The following is a 24,338-nucleotide window of genomic DNA, read 5'->3' as shown; positions in this document are numbered from 1 at the left end:
GATTCAACTCAAACTCCCAAGTATTGTCTACATACACTCAGGTCATCTTATATAACGGTACAATTGGATTTTTAGCATCAAGTGAAAAATTTAGCATTGATACTTACTAAATTCAACCTCGCTTGTCAGTTGCCACCTTGCAACAAATATACCAGTCTAAAACAGTCAAAGTAAAACCCTTACTAAAATATTGGCTAACAAAACAGTTTAAAAGAAATGCATTTTATGATATCACACACTATCACAGGCAGGAAGAGAACTTGGCTGCATATGCTACAGAAACTAGTAAAATCTTTACTAAACCTATAAAACTAATTTGCAAGCATCCTTTGAAAATCAGCTGCTCTTGAAATGGTCTCTGTAAAATACTATATACTTCCAGTTGATGATAGCAAAGGAAAGCATTTCTGTCAGTATTCGTCCTAAAAACCGGGGGGTGGAGGGAGGGGTGTAATAAAATGGGAGAAAAGAAAACAACCACATTCCCAAACTACAATTTATGAAAAATTGTTGCCAAATGCAGCAAAACTTGTATCCTATCGAGGAAGCACAGTAAGAGTAGATGCATGCATCTCAGGTCCCCACCAGTGAGCAGAGTTCACAGAGTTAATAATGACAACAATAAAGATGATGGCAATGATGCTAACTGAAAAGTAGGAGTGCCTACTATCCTGGGCACTGGTCCAAGCATGTACATGTTAATTCATTCCATCCTCATGACAACCCTGGAAGGTAGGTATCGTTGTTGGTGGTGGTGGTGGTGGTTGTTGTTATTCCCATTTTACCAACAAGAAATGAAAATATAGAGAGATAAGTTGCATAAGATCACAGAACTAGGGAGAAAGAGAGCCAGGATTCAAACTCAGGCAATCTGACTACAGAATTCACAATCCTAACCAATCAATTGTATTACCTCCCTTGTTCCATGGATATATAGCCAAACTGGTTATTTCTTGCTTAGAAAGACCAAGTCTGGGGTCCCAAAGGCATCGATGGGCCCCATTCAACACCATAGACTCAAAAGCAAGGTAAGAGTAAGTGAGAAAGGCTTCTATGTTTACAGGAAAAGTAAACTGTAAGAAAAGTAGCTGTAGACAGTCAGACCTGAAGAGGGGGATTTTTTTTTTTTTAAACAGGCTGGGGCCCAAGTAGATTAAATTCTAGCTTCTAACTGCCCTGGCTCACTCCCCCAGCCTCTGCCTGCATGTCAGCCAAGAGCTAGCTATAAAACAAATGACCATTAAATATGATTTATAATCAGAAAGAAGCCACCATTAGTACTTATTCTATGAGATACTTCAAAGTTCTGCAAATATTCAAGAAAGAAGCTACAAAAAAACATAGCCGACAAAATCTACTGAGGAACCAATGCTGGACAAATTATGCCACAAAATGGAGGAAATAATGAACAGATACTTCCCCAGGGAATCCAAGAAATTAAAGAAAACAGTTTCTCTGAAATAAGAGTACACACACACACACACACACACACACATAATATTTCTAAGAATAAAGGACAACTGAATAGAGAAGATGAGAAGTAAACAAGCAGGGCTCAGAAAAACAATGGAAAAATTAATAAAACAAGTTTAGAAAAGATACCCTTACTGGAATGAGCAAACGGGCAGACATGGCTGAAAAGAGTCCGAGACATCAAGGGCAGACTGGTGGAAAATCAAGCAAAATGAAACGGAAACAAGAATGGCTGGTAGTTCCAAGCACTTGGTATGCCCTCTTCCACACCCTTTTGCTGCCTTATCTCTGCAAATCTTCATAACAACTTCTGGAGACAGAAACATTATTATCTCCGTTTTCAAGATGAAGAAACTGAGGTTTGGAAGTTTAAGTAACTGGGCCCACAGTTAAACAGCAAGTAAGCAATAATGCAAGCATTCAAATCCAGGCAGTCTGGTTTTGAGGTCTCGCATGGAAAAGATCAAGGCTTTCAAGAAGACTAAAAAGGCATAGATACAGACAGCAAAAGTGACCCAACATATGCGTAACTGAAGAAGACAACGGGAAAGAAAATGGAACAAAAAACAATAATTAAAAGACATGCCAAACAAGCTCCTGTAATATAGCAAGACCCAAAATGGTAAAAGGTACACTGAGTCCCAAGAAAAACTGATACAGAGTGATCAATACTGAAATATATTGCAAAAAAGGGGCTAAACTTCAAGGACAAAAAAAGAATCATATATGAGCAGCCAAGCCAAGGGAAAGAGAATCCAGTCACTAAAGATGGGAACAAAAACCAGGCTAACTTAGTAGTGCAATTGCTGGGTTGTAGGGTTTTGAAGGGGCACATGCACCCCAATGCTTACAGCAGCACTATTAACAATAGCCAAAGTATGGAAAGAGCCCAAATGTCCATCTACGGATGAATGAATAAAGAAGATGTGGTGTATACACACACAAACACACACACACACACACACACACACACACACACACACACACACACACACACAAAATGGAGTATTACTCAGCAATCAAAAAGAATGAAATCTTGCCATTTGCAACTACATGGATGGAACTAGAGGATATTATGCTGACTGAAATTAGAGAAGGACAAATATCGTATGACTTCACACATATGTGGAATTTAAGATATAAAACAGATAAGCATAAGGGAAGGGAAGCAAAAACAATATAAAAACAGGAAAGGGGACAAAACATAAGAGACTCCTAAACAGAGGGTTACTGGAGGGGTTGTGGGAGGGGGGATGGGCTAAATGGGTAAGGGGCATTAAGAAATCTACTCCTGAAATCATTGTTGCACTATATGCTAACTTGGATGTAAATTTTAAAAATAAAATAAAATAATCAGGCTAACTTCTTATCAGTAACCTATATTATCAAAAGATAGTGTCTTTTTCCAGACATTACACAAAGCCCAGCTTAATTATTCCAGACTATAAACTTGATCAGAGAACTCCTTTGTAAATATGTTTGCTATCTGTCACAGAAAGACAAGGGACTGTGAAGCATAAAGTACACCAACTTGCCTGAAGTTATAATCATGATCAAAATCACACTTCAGAAGGCAGGGCACTTTAGCACTCTTTTCTCTACTGATTACAGCCACCATATTTTTAATCCATGAAAGGGTTTCAAAGAATAAAGGAGAGGATACTGATTTCATAATGTATCAACATAAATGAGCTTTCCACAGCTATCACTTTTCACCTTAGGAAGACTGAGGATGCCAGTTAAACAGCATTCCCAAAATGGTACAGAGGAAAACAGGAAGGAAGTGCAACTGTATCTTCCCCAGGTATGTTCAGGAAAATATGGTGTAAAACACACCATTCTGTGATATGCACTATACATAGACTACACTCTACTGCAATTAAAGGTAAATCACATCATAGATTAGATTATCCAGGGCCCATAACGATTCTAAATTACACATAATAAAACAAATCGTTACAGTAACATTGCGCTCTGATATACCTTTCAGGCTTTGACCTTCAAACTTTAAAATGGACTAAAAAAAATATTTACTTAAGATAAGTTGTTCCACAGGCTGCTTTATGAATGTCACATTGTCCTTCTGTTACTAATTTACCCTATCATATGCATGTGAGCCAAACATCTTTCCATCTTGGGCTTAGTGGAAGGGTAAGAGACTGAAATAGATTCCAAGCAACTGTCCTTTCTTCACCAACTTGATGACATCTGTCATTAGCTCACTGTTACATTAGGCCTTCCTTCAGGAAGCACATTCCTAAATGAGCCTGGTGCTAACAAAGATGATAATAAGAACTAACACTTACTGAATAATAACAAACCTCTTCAGTACAACCATTTCTTCTACTAAGACAAGTAATCCCGGGGCTCCTGGGTGGCTCAGTCAGTTAAGCATCCAACTTTGGCTCAGGTCACGATCTCACGGTTCATGGGCTCATGCCCCGTATCCGGCTCTGTGCTGACAGCACGGAACCTGGAGCCTGCTTCAGATTCTGTGTCTCCCTCTCTCTCGTCCCTCTCCAGCTCACACTCTCTCTCTCTCAAAAATAAATAAACTTTGGGGGTGCCTGGGTGGCTCAGTTGGTTGAGGGTCCGACTTCGGCTCAGGTCACGATCTCACGGTCCGTGAGTTCGAGCCCCGCGTCGGGCTCTGGGCTGATGGCTCAGAGCCTGGAGCCTGCTTCCGATTCTGTGTCTCCCTCTCTCTCTGACCCTCCCCCATTCATGCTCTGTCTCTGTCTCAAAAATAAATAAACGTTAAAAAAAAATTTTTTTTTAATAAATAAACTTTGAAAAAAATTTTTTATTTTTTTTTTAACATTTATGTATTTTTGAGACAGAGAGAGAGAGAGCATGAATGGGGGAGGGTCAGAGAGAGGGGCAGACACAGAATCTGAAACAGGCTCCAGGCTCTGAGCTGTCAGCACAGAGCCTGACGCAGGGCTCGAACTCACAGACCGCGAGATAATGACCTGAGCAGAAGTCGGAAGCTTAACCGACTGAGCCACCCAGGCGCCCCCCAAAAAATTTTAAGCCAAATAACCCCATGAGGTAAATATGAAGCAGAGTGTGCAGTACCTAAAGAATTTTCCATAATAATAGTATTACGACACATGAACAAACTAAAGCTTAAAAAGATTAAATAACCAATCTGGTAAACACTGGACTTGAACCCAAAGCTGTGTCATGCTCTTAGTTACCATTCTAGTCTGCTTCCTTACACATAGAAATAGTGAGGATGTCACTGTGTGATCATTTTGCAATATATACAAATATCGAATCATTACGTTGTATACCTAAAACTAACAGGATGTGTCAATTAGACTTCAGTTTAAAAAAAAAAGAGACGATGTTAACTAAGGTAACATAACACAGTAGCCCAAACTGGATAACAGTCTCACAGTCCCAATCACAGGAAATCCAAAAAAAAGTTATTAAGAAGGCAACTTCTACCTAAAAACTAAAAATTGTATTTGGGGCAGTGGGGAGAAACGACAAAAGGGAGACAAGCAAAAGTACTAACAAAAACAAACAAAAGAAACCACAACCCACATCATCGAAGAGAACACATGGCCACTGCACCCGGGCCTTAAAAAGTATGGAACATACCTGTCTCTTCAGGTCCAAGGCGCTGTTCAAACACAGGCCCAAGGACCAGACTATACTTTCCCTACCCTGTCAGCTGACTGAGTTACTGCAACTGAATACTCCAGGGAGTGATAGTGTCACAGCCTTAACGACGTGAGAATGCAAAAGAGCTCAAGAGTTTCAAAAGCGTTTTTCTTGCATTCCCATCCTTAGAGAAGAATAATTATCTATGCTGGAAAAAAAGAAAAGGAACTTAAAAGAAATAAATCTAAATATGTCTGACATCTCATTATCCTTGGAGAGGATATCATCCTACACTAAGGATATACAAAGGTACTCTCTTTAAAGTTAATTAATCCTGGGGCGCCTGGGTGGCTCAGTCGGTTGAGTGTCTAACTTTTGATTTCGGCTCAGGTCATGATCCCAGGGTCGTGGGATCGAGCCCCACGTCCAGCTTGGTGTGGAGTCTGTTTAAGATTCTCTCTCTCTCTGCCCCTCTCCCCCGCTTGTACCCTCTCTGCATTCTCTTAAAAAAAAACAAAACAAAAACTAATCCTGCAGGTAAAGGCACACATCCATCCCCCACTTCATTCCAATGTTACATACACATTCCAAGACAGATATTATCAATGTTCCTTCCAATGTTCTAATGAGCCCATGTCGGGGGAAAAACGTCTCAGGTCATGAAGTCTGGGGACAGAAATGCAAATTCATGCCCAACCCAGTGTCATCCATGGCACAATGTGGCAGCAGGCTGGAAGCTCCTTTAGAATAAAGTCCCTGTGATACACCCTGTGATGCCATATGCTGGATTATCCACCAGACACCAAACTAGCCCTTTCTTCTGATGCCAGTGAAAGCAACTGTTTTTCCTACTAACCCTGCTTTTCCCACTATCACCGTATCAGCAAATACATGTTTGCAGCTTAATGTTTAAAATTTATTTGGGCAGGACAAATATACTTTTATTTTAAAAAGCAAGCTTGTAGCGGCACAGTCCCATTCTGGAGGTTCAAGCGAAAATGTTTAAAAACGTGAAGCTGCTGCCCAAAGTACTGAATTAGCTCTAGAAGTTGTCGACACTACCAGTGTGCCTCCTTAAAGAACATTCCACAATTTATCTGCAACTTTCAGGGGCCAAATCCTTCCCCTCCTCAATACTTAGCCTTGAGAGCCAGAGGCTGATCAATAGGAATCAAACCCCAGGATCTAGAACCAAGAGACCCCAGAGGTTCTAGTCCAGGCGTTTCCAATACCGTTTTTGCGACCTTGGGACAAGTCAATTAGCCAAATAACTCTCATTTTCCTCTTCTGTAAACCAGAAGGGGTAAACACCTGTCCCGCTTACCTTATGGCTGCGTCAGTGTTGTCATTAAGTGGAGAGGCTGCTCCAGAGGGTGGCCCGCTGTCCTGCAGCTCCTGTCCCCCCTCGCCCGCAGGGCCAGCCCAAGACAGAAAGAGCTGGGGACCCTGCGGTATCTGGTCCGCGGCGCTCAGGAAAGGATGCTCCCCTCACCAGCCCTCCCTTTGGGATGGCGGCGACGCGCGCTCTGACTGCCGCCCTCGAAGCAACGCCCGCCTGCTCCAGGCCACCAGCCCCGCGCGCCTACAGCGCTCCCTCCCTTGAGTCTCCCAAGCTCGCCCCGCGCCCGCGACCCCCGACCAGCCTGGCGCCCCTCTCGCCCCCTGGTGGTGACAGACCCCCAGCCCGTGGGGGCTGCACCGGCTCGCCTCCGCGCGCCTGCATCTACGCTGGGGCTGGGACCAGGCCCCGACCGGCTTCGCCTCCAGCGCCTCGCCTCCCAGTCTCCCCAGGGTCCGCGGGAGCAGGGTGGTCGCGAGGCTGCGACTCCTTACCCGGGAGCTTGAGCGCCCTGGACAGCACAGTCGCCATGGCGGAGGCCCCGGTGCGCGTGCGCGCGCCCGCGTCCTGCCGGGAAGTGTAGTTCGCAGCGGGCCGTGCGCGGGACTGGGACCGGGGAAGGTGGGAGCCGCGAGGCAGAGCGGAGCCGGGGGAGGCGCGGGGTTGCGGCACCGGAGTCCACGTGCACGCTTCTGCCCGCTCTCCTCCCGCCCACTCGGAGCCAGATCCTTTTCCCGGCAAGTCACTTCACTGCTCCGAGTCTCACTTTCCTGCTCAGTGAAATGGGGAAATAATAACTACCCCGGAGGCTTGCAGTGAGAATGGAATGAGATAGCAGGTATTGAAGCAGGCAGTGGTTGTGAAATGAGCCTGGGCTTTGGAGTTAGACGGGATTTGAATCCTACCTGCATACCTTGCCAGCTGGGCCATCTTGGTCAAGTCACTTGGCATGACTAAGCTTCAGCTTCGTTTTTTAAATGGAGACCCTACCTAATTCACAGGCTTATTGTGAGAATTAGATAATCTGTTTAAGACACAGGGCGCACAGTAAGCGCTCGGTAAATGTGTTTCTTTATGTTTCTTAGGTAAAGGGTGAGGTTTCTTAGGCCTCTAACCCTCGTCTGGTGTTTCCAGTTCTTCACAGGTATCTACTGGACACCCTACCCTGCAGCTTCTGGCTTGAAGGGTGTAGGAAGCAGGAACTGACCTGCTTCTTCCCCACAGGCACCAAGAGATCAGCATTTTAGCGCAGGATTGCTGAAGATGTTATTTATCTTAGACTTGGGACGGGTCTTAGAGGTCACCTAGTCCACCCTCCTTGTTTCACTGAAGAGAAAACTAAGATCTAGAAAGATGATGTGACTTCTTAGTGTCAAACAAAAGCTCTAAGATACCTCTCTCTTGGACTCTGCCTCATTCCCATGAGAAACTGTCAGTGGGTATCCTGTGGGTGTAATTCACATCCCATCACCCTTTTCCACTCAAAAACATGTCATGGACTCTGATAGGGCACAGAGTCTGGGGACAGGCCACTGAGTTTGAATCCCGACTCCACCATTTCCTAGCTGCCAGATCTAGGGCTTCTTGCTTAATCTCTCTCTGCCTCAATTTCCTCATCTGCAAAATGAAATAGTTCCAATCCCACAGAGTTGTCCTGAGAATTAAATGGATACATGCAAAGCACTTAGAAGAGTGCCTGGCACCTAGTACCTGTCATATAAGTGTCAGTGCTTCTTTTTATTAATAAGTGATTAATTTTTGACAACTTAATAATTTAATAACATAAATTTAATAATAACTTAACGGATTGGTAATTTATCCATTTATTCTTTCAGAGTTCTACAATACCCTAAATGTTTACTCTTTGCCATATCTCTGGAGGTATGATTAAAAATCATATTTTACATCTATGTAGGTCATCCTGGACCAAAAGCACTAGAGATCACAGTAAGCCAGTAGTGGCTTGCCTGATACCAGATTAGCTAATTAGAACACATTCTTGAGATATGGAGACTGAGGAAAATAACTTTAAAGTGAGCAGGATGCGGGGCGCCTGGGTGGCTCAGTCGGTTGAGCGTCCGACTTCGGCTCAGGTCATGATCTCACAGTCTGCGAGTTCGAGCCCCGCGTCGGGCTCTGTGCTGACAGCTCAGAGCCTGGAGCCTGTTTCAGGTTCTGTGTCTCCCTCTCTCTCTGCCCCTCCCCTGTTCATGCTCTGTCTCTCTCTGTCTCAAAAATAAATAAACGTAAAAACATATATAAATAAATAAATAAATAAATAAATAAATAAATAAAGTGAGCAGGATGCAGGATATGTCAGTGTTAGCTGCAGAAGAACAGGAACTTGAGTTTCTAGGAGAAAGCAGGTGGGCTGGAACAGCCAGGGTACACAGAAAGGAAAGAGATAATCTATCCACTTTTCATAGTAAAAGGGTATATGCTTCTTATGTGACGGAAGTAAAAGTGTACAGCTTAAAGTTTGATTAAAATTCTGCTTCAAAGGGCATAGTCACCAAAAGCACCAACGGGTGTACATAATTAGCTGTGAGCACATAAACGCGGGTGAATGTACACATATCCCACAGCTGTGTCCTCTCCGGCCCCTCAGCTTTCCATGCCTAATCTTTGTGGCATTTACGATCTCCCTATAATCACCCCAGCTTTGCCCAAATGATTTTCAGGGGGAAGCAGATCGCTGAAGCGATCTGAGCGGTCCCCCCTCAGGTCCCCCCTCTTTGTTTTCCTTGGCCCTTCCAGAAATCTCTTCTATCCTCCACTTTTTTTTTTCATCTTAACACAGGACCCCCAGCTTAGAACATTGTTTCTCAATTTCAACGTGCTTTGCTTCCAAATGAAGGGAAAAAAAACCTCAGAGCAGCCACCAAATGAATCAAGATCCTGGCCTTTTACAAAGAGGAAACCTGCAAGTTCCTCTCTCGTTACCTGCAGGAATGTGCCTTCAGTGCCCAAACACCCATTGAGGTCACTGTGGAAAACGCAAACTTCCTGGGTTTCCTGACTGCCCAACTTGGCTTACCTCCCGGAGAAGTGAAATAAGGGGTGGCCGGGGAGGGACGCCTGCGGACAGCCTAACCTGCCTGAGTGTTGTGCCTGCTACGTGGAGAAGAAATTCTATTTCTGGAACTCATTAACTGAAGCCAGAAGGGCCCCTTCTCTTCTTCCTACATGATCTGCATTGGGAGAGTTCCTTCCCAACCTTCCAAGGTTCCAATACTTGGTAGAGGGGACCCATACTTGCTGCTTCTTATTACCATCATGCTTTCCCAAGTTTTGCTCAAAATCTCGAAGCGTCCTACATGGGTTCATCTGGCCATCTAATCCTTAACATTCCCTGGATGCTGTCACCACTTCTGCTGGCTGTGACCCTCGCATTCGCATTCACCGCTTCCCCTGGGAACCCGTACTGCTGTGTCCACCAGCAGCTACAACCCCTCTCTCTTGGTACTACTGAGACCTCCAGGCCTCCTGGCCATTTCTGCTTCCTTTGAAAACTGCTCCTTCTTCCTCTGTCTCCCATCAGTTAATGCCACTTCATATTTTAATGCTGTCAACATGGCAAAGCCGTTTGATGCAGTGGCAACTAGGGAAGACTGGCTCTCTTCTTTTTTCATGTTACTCTTTATTAGAAAAATACTAACGCTATGCTGCCCATTCCTCAAGGTCAGATGCAGTATTTTCATTAAACAGAGATTTCCATTTTTACTTAGCAAGTCAATCAGGGCAAGGTTATTGCTGTTAACGAACAACCTCACAATTTGTATGGTTTTAGAGGATAAGAGTTCATTCGGGCTCATGTCACCATCAAGGTGAGAACGGGGATAGGCAGCGATGGGGTTCTATTCCTCCCATTTATTCAGGGCTTCCATCTGGGGCTTCATTCTTCATCCTTAGGGCCTTGGATTCCTCCACTGGATTATCTGCATCCCCAATCATGCAGGAAGTTTCATGTGCCAGGCCTGGAGGTGGTATATGTGACTTCTGCCCACATTTATTTGGCCAGAAATCAGACAGAGAGTATGTATGCCAGGAAGGTATGAGCCCAAGAAGGAAAGGAAACAGTTCAGTGAGGGTCTTTTCAGTCTGTGCTATAGTAGACACCCTACCTCTTTATAGCATATAGACCTGAGTTCTTGGTAGTGGGGAGGGGGTTCGGCACTGCTCTACTTAGAATTACCCTTCTCCTCTAGAGGCTAAAGCTTTGCTCCTGAGCTGAGCTTGTTGTCCTGAGCTAAGACTTCCCAATGTGTGTCAGATAAGGAAGGCTTTCCCAGGAGGTTCCTCAATCCCTCCACAGACGGATGTCCAGGAGGCATTTCTACATCCGTCAGCAGGACAGAGACAAGTCTGAACCCATTGGTAGACCCATCTCAGGCCCATCTCTACCCTCTGCTTCACTGGTGCCAAAGACCTAGATCAGGAAGCAAAAGAGAAGCAAATCGCAATGACAGCAGGGGAATTGAGAAGAGCAAAAGAGGCGCACAGCAAAGATTACTTTGGGGTTAAATGCCAATGTCAAGAATCCTAAGAAATCAGCCTTGCATCTGGATCAGGAAGTTCTAAAAGGGCCCACGCAAGTGGCATATTCGCTTCTCGTCACAGACGACTTGATTCTATGACCAGAAGTGGTATGGCTTATTGCAGGTTTATGTTCTCAGAGCATCCTTTAGTAAAACACAAGGGCTCATCCAGCTTAGATTCATACACATAGAACTTTCTAGAATCTAGACTATAAAATGCTTTCTGGGCCCTGAGATTTAAACAAATGCTTCTTCTTAAGTCTCTGGCTGGAACATATGTTTAAGAATGACAGTATAATTAAGGACAGACCTGCCCAGGGCAACTTGGCTCTCCTTCATCTGGGCCTTCATCATAGCTTGTTCCTATGTCTACCAAAGCACTTGTGGTAGTAATGGGCATGCCGATAGTTAGCATGTACTGAGTACTGATCTCCTACAGGAGAAGACATTGTTTTGGACCCTTGCCAACCTTGATCCAAAACTCAGCCCTTCACCAGCTTTCAAAAATAAAAAAAAAATTCAGTGGACCAACTATATTGTGAATTGTGTAGTTTTCCTGAAGATTTAAGGGGGCCAGAGGGTGGAGTCACAGGGTACACATAGCATTTCACCAAAAAATATTCTCCCGGGCCCTTGCTCCTGGATCCATCACTGGGTCTTCCTCCACCAGGACCCCCTTGTGTCTGTCCCACGTTTAAGCTAAGCTCTTTCTTCTCCTCCCTTTTATGCCTCCTGCTGCCCTTAGCCTTGACATAGGCTGGAATCTTACCTCCATCCTACAGTTGGCATGATCTTTGCCTGGAAGCCATCACGTCACACAGTGGAATTCTGACATGATGTGTGCCATGCTGTCCCTCCTTAATTCTCACAAGGGTCCTGTTCCTTAGGTCTTACCCCAATCTTACGACGAGGATGTATAAGCTAGATGGATAAAGCCACTGGCCCAAAGTCTTACAGCTCCTTCACACTGGAAGGAGGATTTGAATGCAGGTTTGTGGTTTTTCTTTTTTTTAATTATTTCAATGTTTATTTACTTTTTGAGAGAGAGAGAGAGACAGAGCATGAAGAAGGGAGGGGCAGAGAGAGAGAGAGAGAGAGAGAGAGGCACAGAATCTGAAGCAGGCTCCAAGCTCTGAGCTGTCAGCATGAAGCCCGATGTGGGGCTTGAACTCACAAACTGGGAGATCATGACCTGAGCTGAGGTCGGACGCTCAACTGACTGAGCCACCCAGGTGCCCCCAGGTTTGTGTTTTTTAATCACAAGCAAGGACATCAAATACATGACACGTGGACTACAGTTTGTCTTCCTTCATCCCTGGCACACATCAGTCACCACCACATTCTTTCACGGTGAGCCTACACACAGCTTCCAAATCCTTAACTCAGCTATCTGGGGAGTCACAACCTATCAATTTCTAAAAACTGGCCTAAAAACTGAAAACTATTTGTAACCCGCCTCACTTATGGCATGGTAACCACACTACACACCCCTTTAAAGATGGTACCTGATTCTCGACAGGTGTTCAGTGTTGAAAGTAGCTGATAACCGGCCAACAATTGCTCTAATTGGTCAGGAGTCCTAGATGATTAGTCAGACAGGTTCTGATTGGTCAGGACCTATGTGGTACTGGTTTGTTAACATCTAGACTACACCCCTGGCTGAGTCTTTTCAGTTCTGCACTTCTAGCTCACTGGTTAAGTCCTAAGTAATGCTCTAAAAGTCAGTAAACTAGGTTTTTTGTGTAACTAACTCCTTTTTTCTGCCCTTCTTAGAGTATCACAGACAACTGCGTATTGTAATCATTTGAATATATGTCTACCACATTAAAACTCCCATACAAAATGTTGACTTCTTAAGGAATAGAAGTAAGATTCTTGTATCTTTTTTTAGCCCTATACAATGCAGAGGACATTGCTTTCAGATGTTTATTGGATAAATGTGAATTCATGAATAAATGACTCATGTGTGAATAGGATGAAATCAATTTAGCAACAAGGTCTTTAAAAATGAGATCCTTTTTATAATGAAGGAAACCTTTTTCCCCCCTAAGTTCACATTCCTTGATTCATGCAACCCAAATGTTCTTTCACCACTGCTCATGCTGCCAGGGCCATGGTCCAAGCACCCAGCCTGCCCGACTTCAGGAAACCCAGTCCCTTTGCAGATCTGCCCCTTAGTAGTGCTTACACACACCACATATGCCTCGTGCTGTTACTTCTCCCCCATCACTCTGGTTAGGTGGAGTCAGCTTGTCTGATAATTACCTCCGGTATTCTCATCTCTGCATTTCCATAAGGCATCATACTACAGAACAAGAAGCATTGACACTTATATCAAGTGCCCTGCTCCTGGAGTCCACAGGCTATGTCCTTCTCAAGGGGCCACTCCTAGCCAATTCTTTCAGCAGAGCTGAATGTAAAATACATTCACAGGGCACCTGAGTGGCTCAGTGGGTTAAGCCTCCAACTCTTGATCTCAGCTCAGGTCATGACCTCATGGTTTGTGAGACTGAGCCCCAAATCGGGCTCTGCAGCTGACCGCATGGAGCCTGCTTGGGATTCTCTCTCTCCCTCCCTCTCTCTCTGCTCTCTCTCTCTCCCCCATCTCAACATAAATAAACTTTTAAATATAAATAAATAAAATAAAATAGTGAACAGAAGCAGCAAGGCCTTGCAATCTACGGGGAGAGAGGGACATCAAGTAAGTAACAAAACATGTATCATTACAAATGGTGATAAGCACCATGAAAGAAAAGAACCTAGTGCCATGAGAGAGAATTACAGGGAGAACATCGAATAGGTAGGGACTGGGGGCAGGGGGGGGGGGTGGTGGGGCGTGGGCACAGGAAATGGCTCCCTGGGAAACTGAGACCTGAAGAACGGGTAAAGGTTGGCTGAGGAAAGGCTGAAGAACAGTGCATGTGAAGTCACGAGTCAGACAGGAGCTTGGTTGCATGGAGGAAACCAGTATGCCTGGAGGACAGTTGCAAAGAGCCGGTGGTGAGAGCAAGAGGTGACGGGAGTCAGACCGACCATGCAGACGCCTTAAAAACTGTGACATGAAGGACTTCAATCAAAAAGCGATCTGATCTAGTTGGCTGCTATGTGAAGAATAAGTTGGAGGAAAATAAGAATGGACACAGAGGGAGCAATTATAAGAAAGATATCATGGTGCATGAGGGTTCTCATGCTTTGTCTTTCTGAGAATATATGCACGGATCCTGATTTCTCACCTGCTTTCCTGTTCTGGAAAGAAAGAAAATATGGGGATTCTCTATTCTCCTCGTATCATGCAAACTATTAAACCTCACAGAACTCCAGCGTTTTCTCCTGGGAGCCTGACTGTAGATGGCACAGTTAACCACACCCAGCCTGACATCAGCAGCCAGCCTCTCTGTAGACACAGGCAGCTTGCATCCATAGGAGTCCTGGACCAAATCACACACAGACATGGGCTCCCTGGCTCTCTCACACCCTGAGTGATGCCACTGGGCTGGGTGGAACCATTGCCCTAGGTGACAGCCCAACATGCAATGTATGGAAATAAAACTCTTTCCCTCTACATTGATCTGCCATGAGGGGAATATAAACGGCTGCCATATGAAATATACCATATAAAACTATGTTTTCTCTAACACACAATTATGTTAAATACTATCCAGGGGCGTCTGGGTGGCTCAGTCAGTTGAGTGTCCGACTCTTGATTTTGGCTCAGGTCATGATCCCAGGGTTGTAGGATCAAGCCCTGCATTGGGCTCCAAGCTGAGCGTGAAGCCTACTTAAGATTCTCTCTCTTGGCCCCTCCCCCACTAACAAGCACATGCCCACTCTCTCTAAAAGAAAAAAAAAAAAAAATAGAGGCATCTGGGTGGCTCAGTCCGTTAAGCATCCGACTTCAGCTCAGGTCATGATCTCATGGTTCATGGGTTCAAGCCCTGCATCAGGCTCTGTGCTGACAGCTCAGAGCCTGGAGCCTGCTTCGGATTCTCTGTCTCCCTCTCTTTCTCAAGAATAAATAAACATTTAAGAAAATTTTTAAAAATACTATCCATTATTTTCATTCCTATACAATTAACACTTTCAGCTTTCTTATTTGAAGCACATTGCTGTAATTTAATGAATTACGTTAAACCTAAAAATCATTTCTGAAATCTTTGTCCTAAAATTATCTCTTAAATATTTTTCATTATAATCTTATGACCAAAACTTATTTCTTAAATATTTTTCATTAGGATCTTGCCTCTAAGATAATCTAATAAAACCCGATTACTGTTTACTTCCGGCTGGCTTTCTGGGTTTGGCAGTGAGCTTCTCTGGTCAGCCTGGAGTTTACTATAACACAGGACTTATTATGATGCTTCATTTCTCTCTAGAATGTTCTTTGAGGTTTCGAGAGGACTGATCACAATGGCAGAGTTGACAGCACGTATGTAACTAGAAACCCTCCAAAGGTTGGGAGACAAATACATCCACCCTACCTTTGCCACCACAAATATTTTCATTCATTCTTTTTTTTTCTTTTCTTTTCTTTTCTTTTCAAGAGTTGGTCCTTGGGGTGCCTGAGTGGCTCAGTCAGTTAAGCGTCCGGCTCTTGGTTTCAGCTCAGGTCATGATCTCACAGTTCGTGAGATTGAGCCCCATGTTGGGCTCCGCACTGACAGCACAGAGGGGATTCTCTCTCTCTCTCTCTCTTTCTCTCTCAATAAATAAAGAAATAAATAAACTTGAAAAAGATACTTAAAAAAAAGTGTGTCTTTAAAGAACTAAAGGCTCTGAGAAAATTTTTCAGAAACTCTATATAAAGCTGATTTTTTACTTACCCAATTCATAAAATCACATTTATTTTTCTTCTTTCCTATCACAAATATCATTCTATCTTAATCTTCCACACCTGGGAATTTTATTTTTTCACCTGAGTAACAACTTTTTATTTCCTTACCCCGGCCTTAAAGACCAAAAGTGGGTTGCTTAGAGATGACATTTTGCATACGGTTATGTCCTCCTTCCCAACACAGATTGTCTCATTTTATTTCTTTCTCTGGGTTAATCTTAAGAATTCGAGTTTTGTTCTTCACCTGGAAGGTTTTGCATGAAACCAATCTTTTTGCCACTTCCCTAGTCTTAAATACTAGTGCGGGTCTTATGTGAGGAGATGTTTTATAATAGGTTGTTACATTTTTTCCATCACTTTTTGGGGGGACACTTATTCCCCAATGCTCAGCTTTCCTTACAGAGGGATTTCCACTAGAACATCATGGAAGAAGTGAGTTTTCCTATCCGGTAAGATCAGAAGAAGGAGGGCATGCTTAGCATAGCTGTTTCTCCTTGGGACTCATACATTCATTCATTTTAAAAATTATTCATTCAACCAATATTTGAGTGATCACTACTTTCCAGGCCCTATTCTAGATGCTGGGGATAGAAGATCAAACAACACAGACAACACTCCTTACTCTCTGGCATATGTGTTTGTGGGAGCAGAGGAGCCAGGGAGGGAAAAAGGTAGATAAATAAAATATATGCTGTGTCAGATGGTGATATATGTTATGTAGACAAGAGAGAATAGGGAAGGGGAAATGAAGGATGGAAGCTGTAGGTGGTGAGGGGGGCAGAGTGCCCAATTTTAAGTGGGATGGTTAGAGAAGATCTCAGTGAGAAGGTGACATTGGAACAAAGATTTATGGAGGCAGCATGAATAGGAAATGAAAAGTCTTGGAGGCAGAAGCCTGGCCTATTTGAGGATGAGCAGAAATGTGGCTTGAAAGGATGGCTCTAAAGAAAGATTAGTAAGAGATGAGATCAGACATGGTCAGAGCAGAAACAAGTTATGCAGAGTCTGCGGGAGACCCAAGGAAAGATTTTTTGGCATTTAGTCTATGTTAGGTAGGACTTTGAACGTTTGGGGGCACGGAAGTGTTGATTTGACTTAGATTTCAAAAGGATTCCTGTGGATCACTTTCCTGTTCTGAGAAAAGACGATGGGGATGCTAGGGTTGATGAATGCTTTTGGCTAGTGCAATAATCCCAGTGAGAACTGTTGATGGCTTAGACAAGAATGGTGGCAGAGGAGGGAGGGAGAAGTGGTCAGACTCTTAATTTATTTTTTTTTAATTTTTTTTCAACGTTTTTTATTTTATTTTTTGGGACAGAGAGAGACAGAGCATGAACGGGGGAGGGGCAGAGAGAGAGGGAGACACAGAATCGGAAACAGGCTCCAGGCTCTGAGCCATCAGCCCAGAGCGTGACGCGGGGCTCGAACTCACGGACCGCGAGATCGTGACCTGGCTGAAGTCGGATGCTTAACCGACTGCGCCACCCAGGCGCCCCCTCTTAATTTATTTTGAAGATAGAGCCCAAAGGATTCTCTGATGAATCGAATATGAGTTGTGGAAGAAAGAATTAAGGAGACCTTGAGGCTTTTGGTGTAAGCGACTGGAAAAAAAACAATGACAGGGAGACAGAGAGGACCAGGATGGAAAGAGGAGATCAAGGTTTGGCTTGGGGTGTGCCGAGTTGGACATCCAATTGGACGTGCAAGTAGAAATGGCAGTTGGGCAGTTGGATATCAGAACATGGAGACAGGGAGAAGTACTAGGTGGAGATGTAGATTGGGGGTTGTTAGCACGGAGCCCATATTCGAAGCAGGTCAGCATAAGGAGTGAGTGTGGCTGAGGAGAGCAGGGAAGGGGAGGGGTAGTAGAGTGAGCCCTGTGGCATTTCAACATTCCTGGTTCTTGGAGAAGGGGGAGAACCAGCAGAGGAAGCCAGCAGGAGTCGCCAGTGAGATCAGAGAATAACCAGGAGAATTTGGTGTCCCAGAAGCCAAGAGAAAAAGTATTTGGCAGTGGGAGTGCATCAATCGTTTGAGATGCAGCAGAGAGACCAAGGAAGAGTAGCCTAGGAGTGATCTGCCTGCTTTCAGAGCGTTTATTTTGGTCTGTTCTCTGCAGTTGGCCTGCTGGGTAGGTCTTTCTAATTCAAAGAAAGACTCTGCAAGCCCTTTTCGGCCCCAGATCCAAGCCATGTTATTCAGTATAGCTTTCTTTTAATAGTGAAGCCGGTATTTTTGTCTCCACCTTCCCATCCCTTTGCTCTATCCTCAGTTCAGTCAGAGCTATGCAGGGAAGATGGGTATCAATTTATTGTCCCCCTAAACCTTCAACAATCAAAAATATTCTTTTTGTGTCCCTCTGCCTGACAGGTGTCTCTTCTCTCATACTACGTTTCCCAATGATGTTATTTCCTCTTCTTGCCCTGTCTTAGGTTCTCTCCCAGGCTACTTTCTTCTCTAGCCCCCAGCTTTTAACACCTATTACAGGAGCTACAGATACCTTCACGTGGAGCCAGACCCTGATCTAGCCACGGAGCAGTTCCTTCTTCTAATGGGGAGCCAATGGAATTAACACACCATTCCTAATTATTGTTCTTAAACAAGGTACTACAAGATTTGTAAACCTCTTCCCAGAAGCCAGACTGTACATCAGACACAAAGGAAAAGAAGGTAGATTTCTTTTTTTTTACACCGTCACCATTAAAAGCCCCTCCTTATGGAGAAACCAGGCTTGTATCTTTTCATATTTCTAAGAGGACAGGAATAAACATGCCCCTTGGTGACCCAAAGGAAGCGGAGGAGATGATGGGTTATCTCCATGATCCCACAGTATCTTCTCTGAGCAAAGTAATATAGAGAGTGAAAAACAATCCTACTGGTTGAAAAAGTCACGAGGTCATGCCTGCAGGACATTCAGTTGCCCACTCTCTTCCGAGTCCAGATAGACAAAGACGCACCAAATCTGGGCCAAGGACCCCTGGGAGCTTTAAGGAAGACCCCCTGAGGCAGACCACAACAGCAAGGAAGGTCATAAAGGTGTTGGGCAATCCTCTGGTAGCCTCTGGCCCTTGGTGTCTGGAATTTCCCTCAAGATCAAAAGCGTCAAAATGCAGTCTAGCTGAGATACGGCACTTGCCCCAATTTTGGAAGAGCCTAAAAATAAAACCCATTAGGATTTATTAGAGACATAATAGTGCGTGGGACTACTCTTGCATGAAATTAAACTTATTTATTCTTCATTCTATCTTTTACGTTGGCGTTAAAGAGCTTGGATTTTTTGTTGTTGTTGTTTGCCTTGTCATTGCTTTACAAACGATTAAGTAGGATTCTTAGATTTACATGAAGCTATTTTCTTATTATCATCAACAATATTTTCATTCTAACCTCTCCCCCGGGGGCTAAGATTTTATCCTTTTATTCAGGAGACAGTACCCGAAGCTACATTCTCATGCCTGTGAAAAGCCCTTATTTTTATGTATTTACACAAAACATTCTCCTTCAGTAATAGAGTCTTAAAGTCAGGTAGATTTCTGACAATGGGCATTTCACATAATGCCAACCCACTCTTAAAAGTACAAATTCCCTTTTCTTCTCAGCCTTAAACATTTATGATTGAGTTCTTTTATTGAGAAAATCTGTGCACATCTCTCTTTCACCTTGAAACTGGGTTAGAAATATTAAACACTGGAGAATTTATTATCCTTTGGCTTTACATGATATAATTCTTTCCAAGTGAAATAACAATTTAATTTTCGATCTATCTTCCATTACATCATTATGCAGGTTTTAAAATATTAATCTCATCGATGATATATCATCTCCTCCAGATCCTGGTATATGGTAAACTACATGTTCTTCAGTTTTCATTTAAATGAAGAAATGGAGGGGTGCCTGGGTGGCTCAATTGGTCTGACTTCGGCTCAGATCATGATCTTATGGTTTGCGGGTTCTATGCTGACAGCTTGGAGCCTGAAGCCTGCTCCCCATTCTGTGTCTCCCTCTCTCTCTCTGCCCCTCCCCTGCTCGCTCTCTCTCTCTCTCTCTCTCTCTCTCTCTCTCAAAAATAAATAAAACATTAAAAAATAATTTAAAAATTAAAAGATTTAAATGAAGAAGTGGAGGAGAAAACTTGGCAAAAATCTAGTTAAAAATGGAATAAACAAAAACACTTCATTAATCTTCATCTACCAAATTTAATGTCATGCCTTCTAAGTCCAGAATGAGAATTTCAGACGAAAGGGCAGTAAGTACAGCCTTCACACCAGGGCAAACAGGGTTCCTGTTCTGGGCCTTACAGCTCAGAGAACACCCAGTTTGAAGAGCCTTCCTTGATAGGTCCTAAGACCCCTCCAGCGCCTGGAGCCAAGTGAGTGCAATGCATTGTTGTCTCTCTCATTAGGGGAGCTCTGCGACCCTGCCCCCACCCACATGCCCATGAATTTTCCAATACGTTTTCAATCAAACCGTTTATATTGATGAGGCCCTGCTAGAAATATTTCCCCAGGTCACCCCCCACCCACCAATAGCCTCCCCACCACAGAGAGACACCCTACCTCGCTCCCCGCCAGGTCCAGGGCCAGTCTTGCTGAAGGGGATTTGAGGGCTTGGGGGTTGTTGCTTTTAGTAACGTTGGATCTCAGTGTCGGAAGGGATTCCAGATGTCTGCAAATCTAACCCTCACCAACTAAGAATTACTTCTGTACTCCCCAGTCATTTCATTTCTGCTCAGGTATTATCAGCCTCTGAGAGCCCGTGGCGTGCAGCAGATACCTGCTGTTGGATAACTCTGCGACTGCCACCCGTGACCCCCATCCAGCGACAGTTACGCTTCCTTCCAAAGCCATAGAAGAGGCCTAATCCCCACGCCATATGGCAATCCTTAAAATGCCTGACATACGAGGCAGTGTTCTCAAGAAATTTCGCTTGAAGTTATTTCCCCTTTTCTATCAAAAATATTTTTCTTTCTCCCCCTCCCCTTTGCCTTAGGTATATGAAGTCTTGTCTCCCAATACAAGAGGTTCACTTTGACGTTAATTTCTCCTTTCAGCAATCAAGCCTCACATTCCTCAGAGAGAAGGTTTTTTTATGGAGTTAATCCCTCCTTCCTCTCAAAACTGTTTTCTCTCAATGCATGGGCTTTAAATCCTTAAAGACCTTAAATGTGTTTTCTAAAAGCTGAAAACGTCCATTTCCACTGGTCAAAGCTTGACGTTCAAGAAAGGCTTTTTTCAGAGAAAGGAATGTACCTAGAGCTACTTGGACCTATCCCATTCCATCACAGAACTCTCTCTGTTTCCCTTTCTATGCTAACCTTAAAGAACCAAGTTTTTGTCCTCACTTCTAAGAATGAAGCTCTGTTCTTCATTAGGCCAACCTTAAATAAGAGAAAGCACCTTAGAGAAAGGATTTTTGCATGTTTTTCTGCCTATCCCATATAATCCCTTACAAATTCTTCCTTTCGCCTTAATTTTAGTCCTGCAGTGCTGTTCCCTCATCTGAGAAATTGTTGAATATATTTTCCTCCACTCCCCTGTCTTTTTTTTTTTTTTAACGTTTATTTATTTTTGAGACAGAGAGAGACAGAGCATGAACAGGGGAGGGGCAGAGAGAGAGGGAGACACAGAATCTGAAACAGGCCAACGTGGGGCTCGAACTCACGGACCGTGAGATCATGACCTGAGCCGAAGTCGGACGCTTAACCAACCAAGCCACCCACGTGCCCCATCCCCTGTCTTAAAGATCAAGGATGCAAGAGTCCATTTGCTCCTTTTACAAATGTATTGCTTTCTACACATTTGCCTTATAAATCTGCGGATTTGTTCTTTTAGTGAATGAGCAAAAAATACAAGCTGGCAATTTAGAGAATAGATACATCTGGGACCAATAACCAGATACTACTTATCCAGATTATGTATATAATATTTTCATTTTAGAAGAATGAAATAAGGGTATGGTTCATTTAATTTTATCTTTTTGTATATCATTTCGATGAAATAAAAATGTAATTCATTACATTTGGGGGAAGGGTGGGCGAAATAGGGGAAAGGGATTAAAAGGTACAGACTTCCATAGGGCGCCTGGGTGGCTTAGTCAGTTAAGCGTCTGACTTCAGCTCAGGTCACGATCTCATGGTTCCTGGGTTTGAGCCCCACATCAGGCTCTGTGCTGACAGCTCAGAGCCTGGAGCCTGCTTCAGATTCTGTGTCTCCCTCTCTCTCTGCCCCTCCCCTGCTCATGCTCTGTCTCTCTCTGTCTCTCAAAAATAAATGTTAAAAAAAAATTTTTTTTGAAAGGTACAGCCTTCCAGTTATAAAATAGTAAGACACAGTGATAGAATGTACACATCGGAAATATAGTTTATAGTATGTAATAATTTTGTGGTGACAGATGGTAGCTACATTTATCATGGTGAGCACTTCCTAATATGAATAAATGTGGAATCATCATGTTGTCTACCTGCAACTAAGTTATAATACAGTATGTCAATTTCCTTTGATACAAAGGAATACATGATATAAAATATGTTACAATTGTAATTATTTAGCGGTCATTCATGAACTTGATACCCAATCCAACAACTAAAACATTCCCAATAGTTTGTAGCCATGTGTTTTTTCTCTATTCAATTTCTCTGCTTCCCACAAGTGATAACCAAGATACTGAAGACTGCCTTTCAATTTCCTTTAAAACATGAAAATGTTTTAATACATGTGGATATATACCTAAACAATAGCTGTTTAGTTTTGCTTGTTTCTGACTTTATGAAAATGGTATCACATATTATCATCTTCTGGACTTGTTTTCCCCTTAAACAAATATTTCAAGGATTCATCCATGTTATTGTAAGTAGCTATATTTCACCGCCTTTTCTATTGTCCATTGGGTGACTATATCGTGATTTATTTTGCTATTCTCCTGTTAATGTATGTTGGTTGTTTCTGTATTTTCCCATATATAAGAGTGCTGTTGCGAGATTCTTGCTATTTGAGGGAAAGTTCTCCTGCAATAGACACCTAGGGGTGGAATTGTTGTGTTGAAGTGTATGCAAAGTACAACTGCATCAAAAATAAAAATTTTTAATTTAAAAGTTGTACTACTATCATTCCCACTAGCAGTGTATTAGAGAGTCCATTGATGTACATACATCGTTGTCAACACATGGAATTGCCAAAACTTCTTAAAGTTTCTGCTAATCTAAAGGGTATATGCAGCATGTAATTCCCTGATTACTACTGAGGTTGAGAATATTGTCCTATGTGCTTCTCTTATGTGCTTCTTTTTCTGAGAATTGTTAGTTCTATCTTTTGCCCATTATTCTACTGAGTTGTTTGAAGTAAAAAATAGATTTCTAAAAAACCTAATTTGTTAATATGTGTGCAGAATGAAAAAAATAATGACGTAGATCTAAATGTAGTAAGATGGAACATATCCATCATAAGTTTCAGAAACATATAGACAATGATCCTGTGTGTGCGTGTGTGAGTTAATGCACATAAAAAGATGCAATGGACTGAATGTTCGTATCCTTCTACAATTCATGTATTGAAACCTAATCCCCAGTGTGATGGTATTTGGAAATGAGACCTTTGGGAGGTGATTATATAAAGAGGGCAGAACCCTATGAATGGAATTCGTGCTAAAAGAGACCCCTTAAAGCTCCTTCACCCCTTTGCCACCTTGAGACACAGCAAGCAGACAGCCATCATGAGCCAGGAAGGAGGTTCTCCAGACACCAAATATGATGGCACCTTGACCGTAGACTTCTCAGCCTCCAGAACTGTGGGAAATAAATTTTTGCTCTTTAGAAGCCACCCAATCTGTGGTATTTTGGTTATAGCAGCCCAAACGGACTAAGATAGGAAAGATAAATCTACAACTGTCAAAAGTGGTTATCTCTGGGAGGAATGTTGCGTTACATCATGAAGGGAGAGTACTGTTACAGAACTTTCACTTTTGACTCTGTATTCAGTTGTGTTCGTGGGTAATAAACACATATTCCCTATAAAATATTTTAAAGTTGCCACCAGAAGAGAAATAGAAAAGAAAAATTAAATATACTAAAAACATAGAGTCAGTCAAGAGAAGTTAATGTAGGTATTAATTTCTATCAAAATGCTTTTCTAATACCTAATATTAGATATCTAATATTTAAATTTTATTAACCTCAAATTATGTCACGGAGTTTAATTTTATAGTCTAATGGTGATTGTATTTAACACTGATTCCAGTTCTCCTATGAAATAGTCTGTGATGAACTTTGGTATCTCTCCTCTTGCATATTGAAGACTAGGGCTATATCTCTTAAGGAAGCATGATACATGTTTTCCCACCGTGGAATTTCAGAGTTTTTATATCATAAGAATTCTTCACAAAAAAATGCTTTCTTTTTCCTAGCGGTAGTCAATATTTTATTTTCTCACCCAGCATGCAGTTCCCAGCTTTGCTGAATGCCTGTTTTCCTCAACTTGACTCTAATCAGGTTCAATTTCTCTGGGGTGTTGCCATAGAAAATTTGGAAGAGATGATAAACCAGCGTTTCCCCATA

The 24,338-nt window shown here is 42.9% G+C and overlaps 1 protein-coding gene across 1 annotated transcript in view; it reads right to left on the bottom strand.

Annotated features, from left to right (window-relative positions):
* Positions 1–7,046, bottom strand: part of FAM234B (family with sequence similarity 234 member B) — a 35,893-nt gene extending 28,847 nt beyond the window's left edge. The window contains exon 1 of the mRNA XM_023256791.2: positions 6,919–7,046. Coding sequence (XP_023112559.1) covers positions 6,919–6,955 — 37 coding nt within the window. The 5' untranslated portion in view covers positions 6,956–7,046. The remainder of the gene's footprint in view (positions 1–6,918) is intronic.
* Between the last annotated feature and the right edge of the window lie 17,292 nt (positions 7,047–24,338).

Source organism: Felis catus, chromosome B4 (genome assembly GCF_018350175.1).
Source record: "Felis catus isolate Fca126 chromosome B4, F.catus_Fca126_mat1.0, whole genome shotgun sequence".
Lineage (NCBI taxonomy): Eukaryota > Metazoa > Chordata > Mammalia > Carnivora > Felidae > Felis > Felis catus.
Note: the sequence above shows the minus strand (reverse complement) of the source record. Positions and strands in the feature narration are given on the sequence as shown.